General features: G+C 58.4%; 1 protein-coding gene across 12 annotated transcripts in view; it reads right to left on the reverse strand.

The window, feature by feature from the left end:
• The window catches only part of ARAP1 (ArfGAP with RhoGAP domain, ankyrin repeat and PH domain 1), a 62,853-nt gene that overhangs the window by 6,479 nt on the left and 38,924 nt on the right, over window positions 1–17,450 (reverse strand). For 6 of the 12 annotated variants that reach the window (XM_006730434.3, XM_031024948.2, XM_031024949.2 and 3 more), the window contains 20 exons: window positions 17,232–17,338; window positions 14,807–15,006; window positions 12,815–12,900; window positions 11,435–11,617; window positions 10,202–10,376; window positions 8,953–9,087; window positions 6,945–7,080; window positions 6,567–6,669; window positions 5,556–5,751; window positions 5,233–5,284; window positions 4,955–5,118; window positions 4,609–4,821; window positions 4,195–4,300; window positions 3,593–3,740; window positions 3,418–3,504; window positions 3,262–3,330; window positions 2,815–2,932; window positions 1,339–1,452; window positions 941–1,086; window positions 395–427 (listed from right to left, as the gene is read on the reverse strand). In XM_006730434.3, the coding sequence (XP_006730497.1) occupies window positions 395–427; window positions 941–1,086; window positions 1,339–1,452; window positions 2,815–2,932; window positions 3,262–3,330; window positions 3,418–3,504; window positions 3,593–3,740; window positions 4,195–4,300; window positions 4,609–4,821; window positions 4,955–5,118; window positions 5,233–5,284; window positions 5,556–5,751; window positions 6,567–6,669; window positions 6,945–7,080; window positions 8,953–9,087; window positions 10,202–10,376; window positions 11,435–11,617; window positions 12,815–12,900; window positions 14,807–15,006; window positions 17,232–17,338 (2,571 nt within the window). Of the gene's footprint in view, window positions 1–394; window positions 729–940; window positions 1,087–1,338; window positions 1,453–2,814; window positions 2,933–3,261; window positions 3,331–3,417; window positions 3,505–3,592; window positions 3,741–4,194; window positions 4,301–4,608; window positions 4,822–4,954; window positions 5,119–5,232; window positions 5,285–5,555; window positions 5,752–6,566; window positions 6,670–6,944; window positions 7,081–8,952; window positions 9,088–10,201; window positions 10,377–11,434; window positions 11,618–12,814; window positions 12,901–14,806; window positions 15,007–17,231; window positions 17,339–17,450 lie in introns of those variants that run through there. The other 6 variants (XR_004074710.2, XR_004074709.2, XR_014138727.1 and 3 more) reach the window with 6 other exon arrangements.

Raw genomic sequence — 17,450 nt, forward strand, 5'->3', positions numbered from 1 at the left:
CCCCCCCCGCGGCACAGACATTCTGATAGGCTGGAAACTCTCTGCAGGGTTGGGAAGAGGATGGCTCCAGGGCTGGCGGAAGATGAGGATCAGACTCTAATTCAAACCTAGGGGCCTCCGCTCCTGGCTCCATAGCCTCCACATGGAGTTCTCTGCAAAGCATCACACTGATGGGGGTTCTACCCTGGGGAAAGGACTCTGGGGCAGGGCTGGCAATGAAGGGCAGGAGCCTAGGGCACAAGCCACAGGGTGGGAGCCAGTGCTGACTGGCAAGGGGTCAGGGAACCATGCCTGGGGACGGCCAAGAACTCTGGCTGTGTCCCCACGCTCCCACCAGGCTCGCTTGGCCCCCAGGCGGTGTAAGGAAGCTGGCAGTTGGCTCACAGCTACTCACGGTCTCAGGGGCCCCGCTCCACGACCTCTGGCTCTGTTTGATAGAGGATCAGGGTTATGGAAGAAGGAGGTCCAGGTCCAGAGCCAGGACAGTGTGTGCAGTGGTGGGCTGTGGCAGGTACGTACAGAAGATGTGGGAGGCAGGGTGCCAAGATGTGGGAGGACACCTGGCATGTGGACAGAGTGGGCATGGAGGAGGGACAACCTGTGAGGTGGCGGGGTCTGCAGGGGCCGAAAGTGGGGGCTGTCACCATGTAGCAGGTTCTTGTAGGTGCCACGACAAGGCACAGGCGAGACGGCATGAGCCTGATGTGATGGCGTCCAGGTGCCAGAGCCTGGTGGGGCCACGAGGCACAGAAGAGTGGCCACCGAGGGCCACCGCGGAAGGGTCCCGAGAGTCTCTAGCTCTCCCCCGCCACTGTGCCATCCCGGGCCCTGCGATGGGGATGCTCCCACTGGCAGACACTGGCAAATGTTTGTGAACAGGTGTGTGAGCACACCTGGGTGCCAGTGCTCATTGCACGGCCGGACCCCCGGGGTCACTTACCCGGATCTCCTTGTAGAGCCGCAGGCAGCTGCTGTTCAGGATGAAGTATCGATCGTGAAAGCCACCTGAGGGCAGGCCCAGGCCCAGGAGGCTACGGTCCTCACGGAACTTCATCATGCCGTGCTTGGTGTCGCCCACATGGCTGGCTGGGGGAAGACTGGAGTGGGCATGGGCTGCCCCAACACCCGGCCCAAGGACACGGACACCCAGGGGAGGGTCCCAGGATGAAGAAAACCACCCCAGCCTGTCCTGGCCACCAACGAGGCCTGACCGCGAGGCACCCTCTGCCTGAGCGGCTCCTGCCGAGCACCAGCAGCTCCTGCCCAGCCCCGCTCCAGCTGAAGGGACCCACCAGCCTGCCCGGCCCTGTGGGCAACCCCCCCAGGTGCACCACCTACCCAGGTACAGCAGCATGGCCTCCATGGACTGGTGCTTCTTCACCACCAGGTAGCTGTCTGTGCCCAGCCCGTGCAGGATGGGCAGCACCTTCTCCGCAAAGTGCAGGGGGCGCTCTGGGGAGAGGTCGCACCCGCTGTTACCACGTGGCCTCACAGCACCGAGGCCTGGCGCGCACATGTAGCACCTACATGTCCCCGGGCTCCGTCCACTCCCAACGCCTACTAGCACCGTCACATGCCACCAGCAGGACCGTCCTTTCCACCCCCGAGCTTCAGGCTCAACACATCTGGCTGGGACCAAAGCTGCTCCAACCCGCATGTCTAAAAGCAAGCCAGCGATCCTTCCTGTGTGTCCCCATCAAGGAAAACACCACCCACCAAACCACTTAAGCCAGAAACAAAGCCTCCCCATCTTCCCTCCATATGTCGAATCTCTTTGCTTCTGTCCATCATCGTTGCCACACTGGCCCATGTTACCATTTGTCCTTGGACTAATGCCGTGGCCTTCCATGTGATCTCCAGCATGTGTCTCATTCCCCGCCCCCACCTCTCCCTACCCAACAGCAAGGAACAACCTCTCCAAACTCCCATCGCTAACCCTTGCATCGTGGTCAGGCCCGGTGGCTGCCTCTGTCTCTGTCTCCAGCCCCACCCCATGACACGACCCCTTCACTGCCACCTCAAGCTCCTCGAAAGGGTGATGTCCATGGCTACCCCAGGGCCTTTGCCTGTGCTGCTCCCACTGCCCAGAGGCACTTTTCTTCCCCCTTTACCAAGTAACTCCTACTCGTCTTCACCTCCCAGCACGGGGACTCCAAAGCCTGAGAGCCTGTTACAAACTCCGGTGGCGCTGTGGCCCTTTCCTGCACCGCAGTTATCACAGCCTTAGTTGTACGATTATCGCAACGATCACGGCATTCATGTCCCTTCCAGACCACGCTAACCCCCGCGAGGGGAGGGGTGGTGTGTCTGGCTCCCCAGCCCAGTGGCTGGCACTCAACAAATCACAGGAACAGATACACCCTCATGCACCACTGCTGTTCAGACCATCCTTCATCCTAAAATGCTTCATCACCCTCTTCACCACCATGGCTCCCTCACACTGCCGTCACCACGACCCTCACAAACACCACCACGCCCCACCCCGCCCCGTCCCTCTTGTGTGGTCATCACCACTACTACTCCCTTCATCGCCAATCCCATTAACAAATTCAGCACCGCCCCCTCGAAAGCAACACCATTCTGACACCGAGAAAGCATCGTCATACCTCCTCCACTGCCCTTCCCATCAGCCACATTACAGCCATCCCCTCAAACTCTGCCAGCACACTATCACCGACGTCACTGAGGTGACAGTGAGACAGCAGCATCCATCCTCCAACACTCCCTTGGCCACCACTGTCGCCACACTGTGGGTTGCAGCCCAGACAGGTACAGGCCATGCCATACTCTGCCCCAACCCTGGTGGCCACCCACCTGCCTCCTCCCTCTCATTGACCTCGAAGCAGGTCCAGTAGTCCCTCTCCCTGACGCCCACATTCCTGCGATCCAGGATCTCCAGGGTGAGCTCCTCAGCTGTCATGGATGCCGGGATCTGCAGTGGCCGAGGAGGAGGAAGAGGTCAGCCCACACCCCCACCCCTGCCCCTGCTCTGCCCCAACCTCACTGTGTGATCCAGGGACTGACTGAGCCCACCCTTCAGGTCCTCTAGAGCCCTGGGATGCTGGGGGAGTGTCTCTAAGTACTCCTGAGGAGCTGGGTGGGGAGGAGGCAAAGAGACGGGCCCTGGCACCAGCCACATACAGGTTCCAAAGGAGGGTTCCCCTTGGGTTGGAAGCTCTGCTCCCCTGGTCACCTGAGCCTATTATGCCTGGCCCAACCTGACTTTCCTGGTCCCCTGGCTTCTAGGTCCCTAGCCCCCACCTTGATATGCTGTTCTGTGTCCGCCTTCTTCTCCTCCAGGTACACTGTGCAGATGAAGTCACCGGCATGCTGTGAGGAGACAGGGCTGAGCTAGAGGTCTGGGCAGTGGGTGCAGGCAGCTGTCCCGAGCCCCCTCACCCAGGCCCTGTCTTTCACCTGGGTCCCACTAGCAGTGCCAGCCACACGCATCTTCACAATGGCAGTGATCTCCTCCCGCTGTTTCCTCAGCTCCTCCTCATCTACCTTCGGTGGGGTGGGGGGAGACACAGATGATCACTGCCACGCAAAAGGCTCATCCCTGCCCTCCACTGCCCACTGGCCAAGAACGCACACTGAACACCACCACATAGTGGCTGATGAGGTCTTCCACCACACGGCCAGCCTTGTAGTCCTGCCCATCGGTCTGGAAGAGCGTGGGTCCAAACACAATAGCCAAGTTGTGTGTGTTCATCTGGTTTGTGTCTGAGAAGCACTGGACGCTGGACAGGGAAAGACAGAAGGCATGAGTGAGAAGTACAATCCAGAACCTCCCCACTTCACCTTCCCAGTTCCAAGCAGGTCCATGACTGGCTCCTGGACTCAGGTCAGGGAAGGTCCTGGTCAGAGTGCACCACTAGTTAAGGGGAAGTGGCAATAGTCTTTCTGGCCATGTCTTAGGTCCTGGGGAGGAATAGAGCTGGGAAGCTGGGAGATCTGGCCAAGGTCCCCTGGGTCCTAGGTGAAACTTCCTCTATTCCCCGCCCCCCCTCCTCCCCACCAACCCCCTGCAGGAAGTAAGTTGGGAGACAAAGTTCCAAAATCAGGGCACATCAAAGTCAACATTCAGTTTCCAGGCCTACCTGGTTCTGAGGAGAGGGCAGTTGGCCAGGTTGGGAGTAGAAGAATCTTTCCCACCCCATCCCCCCCAGAGCCATACAATAGTACGCTCCTCACCAGTACAGGTGGCTGATAAGGGCCTTCACTGTGGCACGGTTGACTGGAGGCAGGCGAGCCAGGAGCTCTCTGTACCTGGAGACCTTTTCCTCCTCATCCTCAATCTCTGGGTTGGGAGAGATAGATCAGGTCAAGAAGCCCCCCTCCCCCCCCCCCCAGCCATCTCCCCTGTCCCACCCCTCTGGCTGCTCTGCCTCTCATCCCAGGGGACAGCACTTCCTGGTTCTGTTTAGAGTGACAATGGAAGGAGCAGCAGAGGAAGGGAGGGGAACTGGAGCTTGTCCCCTGGGGCATGCCTCGTCCAAGTGTCCAAGTGCATGGATGGACAGTGGAAGGGAGGGAATCTGGGATGGGAGTGGCCCAGCCAGCAGCACTAGCCCGGGTCTCGGGCTGGACAAGGACTGCGGGGCCCACCTGAGGTGTCCAGCCAGGCCAGGCGCTGGGCGCGAGTGAAGAGCCCATCGGGCAGGTCTCGCAGGAAGCGCTTGAGTGCTGAAGAGACATCGTCCACGTGCTGCTCCCCCTCCTTGAGGCGCACAGACCGAGCGTCCTGCCGCAGGCTCTCCAGCAGCCGCTGAGTCTTTGACGTCTGCCCACACTTGCGGTAGATGCCCTCCGATGTCAGGCCTGGAGAGGGGTGGGACTGAGCCGGGGGCGGGACCTCACAGCTACGGCCAGGGCGATGCTGGGAAGGTGGGGCTTGGCCTGGAGGGCAGTCTCGCGGGTGGGGCGGGGCCTGTGTCACGGGGGCGGGGCTCACCACACTGCGTGATGTAGTCCACACAGCGGTACACAATCACGGGGATATCGGAGTCTCCGAGCTGCTGCTCCGACAGCGTGTCCCCCGAGCTGGCCGCTGCTTTCTGGATGGCCCCCAGCCAGCCCGTGAAGTCCAGCCGTCGCTCCCCCTGGATGTACAGCGTCCTGGGTGTGGAGGGAGAGTCGGTCACTTGGGGGCTTACCCCTGCCCGACGCCCCCCCCAAGCCTCTCAGACTGCTCCAGGCTTCTCAGAGGCCCCCACGGAGTCCAGGGCTCACCTCCTTCGCTCCACCAGCACCAGCACCTGGTTCTCGCTGTCCCCTTGGACGGCTGTGGAGGGGCCGGTCAAGGTGAGGCCCGGTTCATGGTCCCCAACCGACTCCCTCCTGAGGCTCTCTGGGTACAGAGGTCCCTGGGACCCACCCCCCAATACATGGAGTTGCTGAGATAAACCCCAAGGGCAGGAGAGGACATAAGAGGGTAGGCTGGCTCCTTCTAGCCAGGCCAGGGTAGAGTTCAGACTTCCAGGGAGGCGCTGGGGGCCTGGGAGCCCAGGATAGGGTGCCCTAGAAGTTAGGGGCCCAGGGCTGGGTCCACGCACAAAGCTCCTGCAGTTTCCGAAGTTGTAGCGGCTCCTCGCAGGGTCCCTCTGGGAAGACAGCACGGAGCTCAGAACCAGTGAGGGAGAACCAGCCCTCCTGGGCCCGCTGTAGGCTCAGGCCAGCTTTGTAGGGTAGGCGCCCAAGCCGCTCAAAATCCCGGGTCAGCAGATCTTCAGCCAAGGGAGGTATGAATGCCTAGTGTGGAGGCCAGGAGAAAGGGAAGGTAGCCAAGGAGACCGCATCAGCCAACAGCCCTGCCTGCCCGGGACCCTCCAGCTCTTTGGCTCGTGGGCATGTGCCAATTTCTCACCCAGCTATCTCCTCTCTCTTCCCCAGGGCAGAACCCAGCACAGTTCATGAACTCAGGTATCATGCCCCACTTCATACCCACTCTGAGGTGTCCTCCTCTGGAAAATGTTCCCAGACACCTTCAGGGATGCCCCTCCTCTGCCCTCTGTTGCAGCACTGATAACTGTGTTGTTGCTGTCTGGGCCCCATCTGTCTCCCCCACCAGCAAAGGAACCACCGAAGAGCCAGGACCAAGACTGGTTCAGCTGGGTGCCCTGGGCTCAAAGGACTGACCATCAGAAGGCTCACAGATGACTGATAAAGCAAATAAGAGTCACAGGCCCTCACAGCATAGGGGGACCCTGTAGGGCACCTGGCTCTGGTCCCCAGGGGAGAGCTCTGCAGCCTCCTTCTTCCAGAACAAGGAACTCACTCCCTCTGGAGTCAGTACTGTCCATCCTAAGATGGCTCTGTTATTCATTATTAAACATGTACTGAGCACCGATGGAGTGCAAGGCCCACAGCCCTTCTTCCACAGGTCTCCTGACCTCCCAGCTAGGGGACTGCAGATTATGTTGGGCCCTTGGCCCAAGCAGCCTGCCCTATGTCTGCTCCCTCCATTCATGAGGTAGGGGAGCTGGGGTACCTGGGTACATGGACTCAGGAGGTCCTACCCTGGGCCCTGTCAGACTCCCCACACCTGCCCACTAACCCAGGCCCACCTTAGCAATGCACTTGACCCACTCACGAGCCAGCTCTGCACTCTCCAGCCCAAACAGGTATAGCCGCTCTCCCTCTGTGTACACCTCAAAGGTGTGCTCAAAGCTGTAGATACACAAGCCAGGATTCAGGCCCACCCAGCCCAGCCATGACCCACCCCACGCAGCCCTGCCTCCACCCCCTGCCCACTGCCCTTTCTTGGCCCCCTAAGAGGTGGTGGGAAAGCCCTAGCCTGGGGCCTCAGGAGACCCGGCTCCAGCCCCAGGTTGCTGTGTGCCCCTGGGAAGGTTCTGCCCCTCTCTGGGCCTTTTCCCTTTCCTCAATCGGGGGTTAGACCTTACGGCAATAACAGTCTGTGATTCAGCCCCAGGGGTGCTCACCCATGGGTGTCAGGAGGGGGCACTGCCAGGCACACAATCTCGCTGGCCCGAATCTCCCCGTTGGGGGTCACTGCCCGCTCATTCTCATAGTAGCTCAAGACCCCGTCGCTAAGGACACACCAGCGTCGGCTGAACTCTGGGGAGAAGTTGGGCAGGGGAGACATGAGGGAGCCCCCACCCTCCCCTGAAAACCACCTCTGTATCCTCCCTGGGCCCCCACTCCCACCTGACCCGTGTCCTCTTCACTCTAACTCACAAGCTTCCCCCAGTTCCATCCTCCTCCCTGCAGCCCGCCACCCCACCCCAGCCCACACCTCTCCCCTGGACTGCTGCAGTGACTTCCTCACTGGTTCCTAGTCTCACTTCTTCCAAGATTCAAAAGTGATCTAGGTAAAACCAGACTCCGTCCTTCCTCTGCTCAAAACCTTTCCATGCCCCCCTCCCCTTATCCTATACTCCTTACGCTGGCATTCAAGGCCCTGCTGGGTCTGCCCCCACCCACCTCTCCAGCCACCTCTCTGACCACTCCTGGGCACCTCACCCTCCCCACTTTTGCTTACCTTGTTCCCTCCACCCACACCCTCCACCCTCCGAGTCCAGCCCGCATGCCACAGGAAGCTTCCATGCCCACCCTGCGCTCTCGCCCTCCCTGCCAGTGGCACCCATTGCTCTATACTCTGTCCCCTCCTATAACGGCTCTGAGGAAACTGACAAGATCCCAGAAAGGAAAAGAAATGCGAATCTGGACCAGGAAAGGCAGGAGAAAGAACCGAATGTCAAGGCCATGCAGGCTCATACAGTTCACAGCATTGAGCTTCACATTGTCTCAGAGCTTCCTGGCACCCAGGGCAAAAAGGATGACTCAGGCAGTTACATAAATGACATTATCAGGCAGAGGGAGGTAGACTAGGGGCACTGCCCCAAGGGCAGTGAGGTGATGAACAGCACAGAGTGCCAAAGAAATCTCTTTGGGTGCTAGAGGGCTTCACAGAGGGGTGCTCAGGGATGCAGAGCAACGGTCTCAACAATATTCCCACAGTCCTGTCTGCAAGGCTATGACCTCTGTCCTCTGAGGGCAGTGTATCCCAGAGCCTGCCCCCACAGGCTGGGCCCCTCCAGGAGCACCAGCCCTGCCTCAGTTACTCTTCGTCCCGCAATGTCTGCCAAGTGCCCACTGTGCTAGGAGCCATTCTAGGTGCTGGGGTACAGTGGTTACCAAGGGGAGCTTATAGAGTGTTAAGCTGTCTGTTTATAGATGTGTCCAGTGTTTCTCTGTGCCCCACTGGACACATCTATAAATAGACAAATTAAGGTCAGCTAAGTGGTGTGAAATTAGGGAAAAAGTAGGGTAAATAGGGCATGCTCTTTTGGATAAAATGGTCATGGATGAGGTCTCTAAGGAGTAACATTTAAACACTGGACTGAAGTGAGGGGACTGATCATGCAGATATCTTGGGGAAAAGCATTTTAGGCAGGGGGCAGAGCAAATGCAAAGGCCCTGGGGGAAGTGAATGTACATGTTTGAGAAACAGCAAGGAGGCCAGTAAAGCTGCAGCAGAGTGAGTGAGGGGAGAGGGGTCACAGGTCATGAGGTGGGAGGGTTGACGTGCAGGTCCCTGTGGGATGTGGGAAGGACTGTGGATTGTACTGAGTTGGGGAGCAAATGGAAGGCAAAGATGACAAAGGGATGGGGCTCTAAGCTTAGCTCCGTCTGGCTCCAAATGCCAGATGCCCAGCAACCAGCAGGTGCTCAATAATGGCTTTTTTAGCCTAAAGGAACTCTAGCAGTGACATGCTCTGCAGTGCCAGGCCCCACTCCCACCCCTACTGGCCCGTTTATTAAGCATCTACTTATCCCAGAGACTACATCCCAGAAGCCCTCTAGAGTGACTCTGCCACAGTATGCTTGGCACCCTCATGGGTCCACCAGCCCAGCCTGCCCTTGCTTCTCTGGCCCTGCACCATGCCAGAATGCCATGGCAGGAACGGGGTCTGGCCCGGCACCCACCTTCCCGGGCACGGCGGTCCTGCAGCAGCTTGCCGGCCGAAGCGGTCTTGTAGAGAAAGCCACTGTGGCTCACAGTTGGCAAGACAACTGAGTAGTGCTTTTCCAGGGGCTTCGTTGACTCCAGCCGAGGTACCTCTTTAGGGAAGGTGTGGGGGCGGGGGGCGGAGGAATGGCTGCTCATGCTCGCCATCCCAGGGTGTCCCCCTCACCCCCGCCTAGCTTACAGTCAAGTCACAGCCCCGTGACTGTCACCCTCAGGCTCTCACTGCCACATCCCGGGCTCTGCCCAAGGCATTCTCCACCTCTCCCCACTTGTGCAAATTCTAAGGCCCAGCTCCAGTACCTCCCCTGCCAGGAAGCCCTCCTGACTCCCCAGCCCAGCCCAGCCCACTCTCTCTGCGGAGGTGCAGGGCAAGCACACTAGAATGAGGGGTCTTAGGCAAACTCACTAACAATCCCCAGAAGGAGGTTTGTCCCAGATAACACAAAGCCTAAGGAAGCAGCCCGTCTCCAGCCCTGCTCCCAGCGGTCCCAAAGGCCAAGCCAGCTGGGTGGTCTCCTGCGCCTCCCTGGACACCTGGGCTTGCTCCAGCCCAGCACACCCCACCCACCCGTGGCCACGAGCCGAGCTCTGGCCGCCGAGCTCCACCCTTGGTCCTCGGAAATGGCCCCAGAGGCCAGCCCTGAGCCATGACCAGCAGTGCTCACCCCCCACCTTCCCCTCCTTACCCAGCCGGAGAGGGACAGCCCAATGGGACCCGACCCCAGTCTGCGACAAAGCCCCGCCCAGACAAAGCAGCAGACAGGGCTGCCGTCACCGTGGGTCACTCGCACACAGAGAAATACAACCCCCACACAGCAACTCAGATACTCTGCAGCTACACAAACCCCAAAGCCCTCAACATCCCAGGGGCAAGGAGACACAGATCCACTGTGGCTCAGAGATGCACGGACACAAATCCAGAAAGAGAGATGCAGAGACAGACACAAAGGGACACACACAGGAAGGGGAAGCCAGACGCACAAATGTACACTGACATGCAAACCCAAACAGACCCCAAGCCACACACTGTTGTACCAGGGCCCCTCAAGGAGCTGCAATCACAGCTCAAGTGGTACATCTATCTGACCTCACAGGGTCATGCACAGCTTCTGGCAGACCCCCACCCAGCACCCCTATCAAAGGGCCAGACCGTGGCAGCAGGAGGGCCCCCATTCCTCGAGGTGGACAGTCCCACTGGCCACTCACCCGTGGTCCGGTTGTTCCGAAGGAATTCCATCTGCAGTATCTGGCCTGCCTGCTCGGCAAGAGCCAGGGGCGTGGGAGCCTCAGGATCCCCTGAGAAGCAGTTGACCCCAGCCCCACAGCCCAGGAGAGCTTGGGTCTCAGCCAGGTCTGTGGTAGTGACTGTAGCACACAGAGCCTGGGGGGGGGGGGAGGGGAGGGTCAGCCTGAGCCAGAGTGGGGGGCCAGTGGGAAAGGGGGCTTGGGGGAGGAGAGGAAGAGGAAGGAGTCACCCAAGTCTGGAGGCCCATCCTCAGGTTCAAAGAGGCAGGAAGGACAGAGAGAGAGAGGAGAGGGGGGGAAAGAGAAAGGCCAAGGGATTAGGAGGGTGGGTAGGGGCCGCCCCAGGGACCCAGGGCTCACCCCTACTAGCAGCCCCTAGGACCCAATCAGCTGCCAAGCCTGTTCTCTAGAGGATCTCAAGCTCCTTCTGCCTTGTGGAAGGGCAGAGGGGGGTGCTTTGTAGCTAATTCCTCCCACATTTGAATTCCTCACCGCCTGCCCAGCCCTCCCGACCAATGGGAGTTGCTGCCCCTCCTAGCTGGCGGGCTAGCCTGGGCTGGGCTGGGGGCTGGACGCCTGGGTTCCTGGGAGGTGGAGGCCTGGCTCCCACTGGGCTTCTAGCTGGCCTGAGCCTGCCTGGGTGGGGCTGCTTGGGGGAGGGGCTGAAGGCCAATCAGAGGTCACAAGTGGCATCCCCCTGCCTCGGAGCAGGCAACCTCCCACTCAGGCTGAGCCAGACCAGGGCCCAGGGCTTGGCTCCCAGCCTGTCAGGGCCTGGGGCCCATGTGGGGCCTCAGCTTCAGTGGGGTGTGGATGGGGGTGGGTCAGAGCAGCCAGCTGTTTTTCATGAGCCTGACAGGAAATAGCATCCCCATCAAGTTCACTCCTTTTGGCAGGATTCACAAGGAGCAGGACGGTCCGGGAGACAGAGGAATCAGGAGGGGAGGGAGGCCGACAGATGCTGGGGATGTGGATTTGGCCCAAGGGTCAGGCCTGACTCCTCCTTGCTTTGCCCCAACTCTCCCTGTGGCTTAGGCAGGGCCCTTCCGCCTTCTGGGCCTCAGTTTCCCCATATGCCAACTCATCACTGTGAGCTGATAGAAGAGATGAGCTGAGACAGAGAGAGCAATAAGGGGGGGCGGGTAGAAAGAAAGCAGGTGGTCTCCAGGGGCCCCAGAGGCCCAGTGCCCTGACCTTGTCCAGTTCCTCCTGGTTGCCAAAGAGCGGGTGGTAGCAGCGGTACTTGCCCTCACGGTATTTGGCCTCCAGGTGGCGCCGCCGGGCACCAGGGCTGCTGTTGGGCTGCAGAGCCTCACTGGGGGGCACGTTGGCGGCCCAGAAGCGGTTCCCAGTGCCATTGCCCAGATGTAAGAAGAGCTGTGGGTGTGGGCAAGAGGTCAGACGGGCAGCCTATGGCCAGGCCCATGTGTCTGGTAAAATCTTTGTTTTGAGGTTGTCAGGAGAGGGGCTGGGCGAGCCAGGCCACCCACCCACTTTCCCATCAGGGAAACTGAGGGGCAGCCTGGCCAGTCGGTGGCTATGGGCCCAAACCCAGTTCCTCAGCTCAATGACAGGACGAGAGGCAGACAGTCCGACAGCTGGATGCCCCAAGCCTGGTGTCTGGTTGGGGGCCTTGCTATTTCCCCCACCCAGTCCCACATCTGGAATTCTGCATTCCTGAGGCTATCACAGCTTGGGCGAGGGTGGGGGGCGGGGTAGCTAACCTGTCAGCCAATGGGGTGGGTAAGGATTTTGGAAACCTCTCCTGTCCTTGACATTCCTCTCTGGGATCGGGGGAGGAGGAGCAGGGGTAGATGCTGGGGGCGCAGATGCAGGGGTCCAGTCATCAGGGGACTAGTTTATTAATCCTTTCACTTTGCTGATCATTCGTCCCACAGCCATTTCCCGGGCCCCCCATCCTGCCTCTTTGTCAGGTCCTGTGTGGGGACGCTGGGTCATGGAAGAGAAAAAGCAGAAACAGACCCTGCCACCCCTGACTCACTCTGTGACTTTGGGCAAGCCATCTTCTCTCCCTGGGCCTCCATGTCCTCATCTTTAAACTGGGGATTCTAACCCTAACTCACAGGGGATGTGACAGCCAAACTGCACTGGGGCCTGCAGCTTGGCTGGGGCTGTCAGGAAGGCCCCGTGCGGTCAGCCTCCTGCTGTAGGTTCTCCTCTGTAACCACCGCACACCTCGGTGTGGGGACCCCAAGTAGATAGGGGCACATGCACATGTAAGTGTGCCCCCAGACACATGTGCTCATACACACTGGCGTATGTGCGTGCAGATGAAGTAAATAGTTTAGGCGCTGCACGACAGTTTGTTGTGTATTCCCTTTTTTTTTTTTTAACCAACCCTTTAAAACTGTAAAAACATTCTTAGCTCACTGGCCAGTTTGGTGAGTTTGCCAAAAATCAACTTTTCCAAAATCCCCACCCACTAGATGATCCCAAAGGTCTCTTCTAGCTCCAGGGGGCCAAGGTCTGTGAGTGGGGAGAGGGGTGGGGAGACCCAGGTAGCGGTGGAGTGGAGCAGACCCCAAATGCAGGTGGCAAGCAAGGCCTCCCCACCTCGATGAGTGTTTCAGTCCACACCTTCCTGTCCATCTTCAGGCTCCGCACCTTGGAGACACCAGCGCCCAGGCCACGGTGCTCCCCTGCAGACAGAGGGCCCTCACCTTCACATGAGCACTTACCTTCCCGCCCTCCCTGCCTCCCTGTGGAGCCCAAACAGGGGCAGACATGGAGAGGCTGTTCCCAGTGCCAGCCACACACACCCCTGCTCCAGGCACCACAGAACCGAAAAGTCACCCCCCCCCCCGCCCCAGGTCACTCTGCACGGCCCAGCCACTGTGATCTTTTTGATTTTTTTTTTTTAAAGTAAGCTCTATGCCCAACATGGGGCTTGAACTCATGACCCCGATCCCCACTCTGAGATCAAGAGTCACATACCAACTGAGCCAGAGTGCCCCCAGAGTGATTTCCTTAAAATGCAAATCCCCTTATTTCAAATCCCTGCTTTAGACCCCCCAGTGGCTCCCCAGAATTAGATCTAAATTCCTTACCTGCTTCTCCTGCAATCTCATCTCAGAATTTCCCCCAACCCCAATCCTGCTCAGCCATACTCTCCTCCCTCTTCTAATCAGCCAACTCATTCCTGCCTCAGGGCCTTTGCACTCACAGTTCTTTCTGCCTGGACTCTCTTCCCCCATCTCCCCAAGGCTGGCTCCCTCCTCACATTTAGGTCTCAGCTGACAGGTCATCTCCTCAGACAGGGCTTCCTGACAAACACATTCTCTGCCTAGCACTTTATTACCTGATATTTCTATTGGTTTGTATATGTATTTTCTGCCTCTCCCCATTAGAATGTAAGCTGCCTGATGGCAGGAACCTTGAGTGTCTGCTTTAGGGTGTAGCCTCTGTGCCTAGAAAAAAGTCTGGCATGCAGTGAGCACTTAGTAAATCTCTGTGGAATGAGAGGCCAGGGCAAGTTGGGGCTGGAGAGAATGCAGCCTTACCTCAGCTACAGGTCTGAAGGAGCCCTGGGGTAGGGAGCAGGCTGGGGCACTAGGAGCACCTTGCACCACCTAGTTTTGGCTTCAGCCTCACCCCCTCTGCAGCCTCCTATGGAGCACCTCATCCACACCAGTCACCCGCACCCCTCCGTGAGCTGACAACTTTCTAAATCAAGTCATTTCTTTCCTGAACGCAGACCTCACAGCCCCAGGCCTCCTGGACGTTTGCCCTAGCTCAGCACCTCCCCAGAACTATCCCCTGCCCCAGATCCCCATCTCAAGCTGCCCAAAGCTGCCACCTGGGCATCATCAGCTCCCCTGAGAGCCAAATCCCTAACACCCCACGGTGTCTGGCACAGCATAGACCCCCAATAAATGCCAGGTGGAGAGATGAATGCATCTTGGACTCCAGCCTCTGTCTTTCTCTCCCTCCTCATCTGATCTGTCACGGCGACTTTGACACCACAGATCCTGTACATCCCTCGAGTTCTCTGCATCACTTCCCCAGACCAGGCCTTAGCCTGTTCCTCTCTCTCATGGAGCCATTAACAGCCTCCCCACTGGCCTCCAGTCTCAGATTCCACCCACCAGCCAGGGTCTGAGGCATGAATCTGACCATGGCCCTCCCACCCCTGCCTCCCATCTCCTCCAGATGAAACATCAGCTCCTCCCACTGCATGCAGAGCCCCGCTAGCCCCGCCTGTCTCACTTCCCTCCACTCCTCTGATGTGACGGGGAGGGGGTGGTGCTGGACCCCAACTGGCCTGGGCTCAAATCCAGACTTACTTGCCGGGCCACCCGCAATGAACCATTTCCCCTTTCTGGGCCTCAGTGTCCTACCCACGGCGTGTGCAGTCAAATCCCTGCCTTGCAATTTAAGGACTGCAGGCCCTACATCACAGTAAGAAAGGCCTGGAGCACAGATGCAACTTCATCGACAAGGATCTGACTACCGTCTTGGCTTCGGCCCCTCCGGCCAGACAGGCCACCTGCCATCCCGACACACCAGCCCTGTCGTGCCTCAGCCTGGTGCCCCAGCCCCACACACCTGCACAGCGCTTGCAGATGACGACACAGAGGTTGATGGAGGCCCAGTCAGGCTGGGCAGCTCCGCAGTCGGCACAGAACCTGTTGGGGGCCACGGCCCAGATGCGCTCGGCCACCTCCGAGGTAGACAGGGCCTCAGCAATGGCTCCCTGCATGGCCTCCAGCCACTGCTCCTTCTCTAGCTCCGATTCGGCCGAGAAGCTAGGGACACAGGAGTGGGGGGTGGCGGCTGGTGGGAGAGGGCTCAGAGATTTGCGGGCAGCATGAAGACGCACAGCATGAAGTGGGAGGAGCAAGGAGTTGAGCACTCATAACCGGAAGAGGGAGGCATCCTGGGTCTGTGAGGAAGGTGGGCATGGACAGAAGCAAGGGTACCATGAACCTAAGAGACACGTGGGGGCTGGGGGAGCCCAGGCAGGCACTGCCCCACCCAGGAAATAGAAGAGGCTGCTGGGAAGAAATGATGCCTGAGCTAAGACTTGACAGATGAGAAGGGCTTAGCCAGGAGAAGAGGTGGAAAGTCATTCGACAGAGGGAATAGCATGTGCAAAGGGGCAGAATGGTACATGGGGCATTCTGGGACCTGCGGCCAAGACGGGCAGACTGGCAGAGAGGAGGCCGGGAGACATATACGCACAAGCCTGTGCTGGGCAGAGGAGGTCAAAGTGCACCCAGAGGTCAACAGAGAAGCAGTGGAGGGTTTCAGTGGGGCAGAGGAAAGGGTAAAGAGATGTCTTCTCTGGTTCTTTCTTTCCCTGCCACCACCACCCCACCTATGTGTGCAGTCAAGATTCAGCTACCCCTATAACTCACTACCATGCCCAAAAAAGGTGTCACTGCTAGAGATTTGACAGGCATTAATGCTGCCTGACCAGAGTGCTGAAGACCGTGCTCATCCAAGAAGTCCTCACACGTGGAATCTGCAGGCTGCCAAGGCCTTAGCTAAGCACTACGCCTGTCTTCGTGTTCTTACATCCGGTGGGCTCGGCCTACATATGTCAGGCTGATGGAGACCCTTGGTGCTGAACACCAAATCAACCTAATTAAAGTTGATGACAACAAGAAACTCGGTGAATAGGCAGGCCTCTGTAAAACCGACAGTCAAGGAAAACACTGGAAAGTGGTTGGTCGCAGTTGTATGGTAGTTAAGGATGATGGCAAAGAATCTCAGGCCAAGGATGTCATCCAAGATTACTTCAAAGGCAAGAAATAAGCAAATAAAAACTTGGCTTTCAACAAAAAGAAAAGACAAGACCCCACTGGCAGTCACAGACAGGCAGCCAACGCACAAGGCGGTGCCGCCACTGGGCCAGAGACCTCCCTGGCCTGGGACAAAATGGGGAGGGACCGAGGGGAGGGGCCAGATGGAGGTGAGAGAGCCATGGAGGCAAGGCAGGGGTTGTGGCGGGCATGCATGGGGCTGCGTGGGAGAGGCAGGCGTCCCCATGGGTGGAGACAGGGGCCTGGGAGGTCCAGGGAGTCGAGGAGGAAGTCACGGGGGACATACATCCACAAAACTGTTGGACATGCAGGTCTGGAGCTCAGGACGGAGTCCCTGCGGAATACAGAGATCTAAGCTAAGGACAAAGGCCAGGACAGCGGAGGTGCAATCATGCTAGTGTTGACAGTTACCACGCACTGAGTCAGGGAACAGCTTTACCAAGACTGCCATGGTCTTACTCACAGAGGAAGAGAACTGAGGCACAGAGAGGTCAAGCGATGTGCCCGGGTCATACAGTGACTCAGTGATGGACCCAGGATGTTATGGACTGAACTGTGTCCCCCAGTGTGACTGCATCTGGAGATAGGGCCTTTAGGGAAGTAATTAAGGTTAAATAATGTCATAAGAGTAGGACTCTAATCTGACCAGACTGGTTTCTTTATAAAAAGAGGAAGGGACACCAGATAGCTCACTGTCTCTCTACCTGCACACAGAGGAAAAGCCGTGTGAGAACACAGTGAGGAGGTGGCCATCTACAAGCCAGGAAGAGGGGCCTCACCAGAAACTAACTCTGATGGCTCCTTGACCTTGGACTTCCAGCCTCTAGAACTGTGAGAAAATAAACTTCCATTGTTGAAGCGCCCCCCCCCCCCATCTGTGCTACACTGTCATGCACGGCAGCCAAGCTGACTAATACACATGACGCGACCTTGGGCTTGGCCCAGTGCCCCAGAGGTGGCAGCTGATGGCCTAGGAGCGAGCAAGGGGAAGGGGGGATGGTGATGGCCAGAGGGGAGTGGGGTAAAAGGGAGACTTCTTAGAAGGGAAGGGTCAGAGCAGGTTAGTGAGTGAAGGTAAAGGATGGGGGGGGCTGGGAAGGGAGGGGAGAAATCCATTCTAGAAGAAGGGGCAGCTTCCCACATAAGCAAGAAGAAAATCCTGGCAGAGAGAGATGATGCAGGTAAGCGAGGGGAGACAGGCTTACCTGAAGATGCGGTAAGGGGTGGTGAGGTCGAAGCTGCGCCGGTCTGCTTCCTTCACGTTGCCTACACTCATGTCAATGAAGGTGATGCCAATGCCCAGGTGGTACTCCTGGCAGGTAGGGGGGAGGGGGTGAGGGCAAGGCCTGGGGGCAGGGCTCAAGGCCCAGGGAGGGATAGAGAGGAAGAGGAGGTAGTACCTTAGGGACTAGAAAGTACCTTGG

Source organism: Leptonychotes weddellii, chromosome 11 (genome assembly GCF_054177405.1).
Source record: "Leptonychotes weddellii isolate Sample4059 chromosome 11, ASM5417740v2, whole genome shotgun sequence".
In the NCBI taxonomy this organism is placed as follows: Eukaryota; Metazoa; Chordata; class Mammalia; order Carnivora; family Phocidae; genus Leptonychotes; species Leptonychotes weddellii.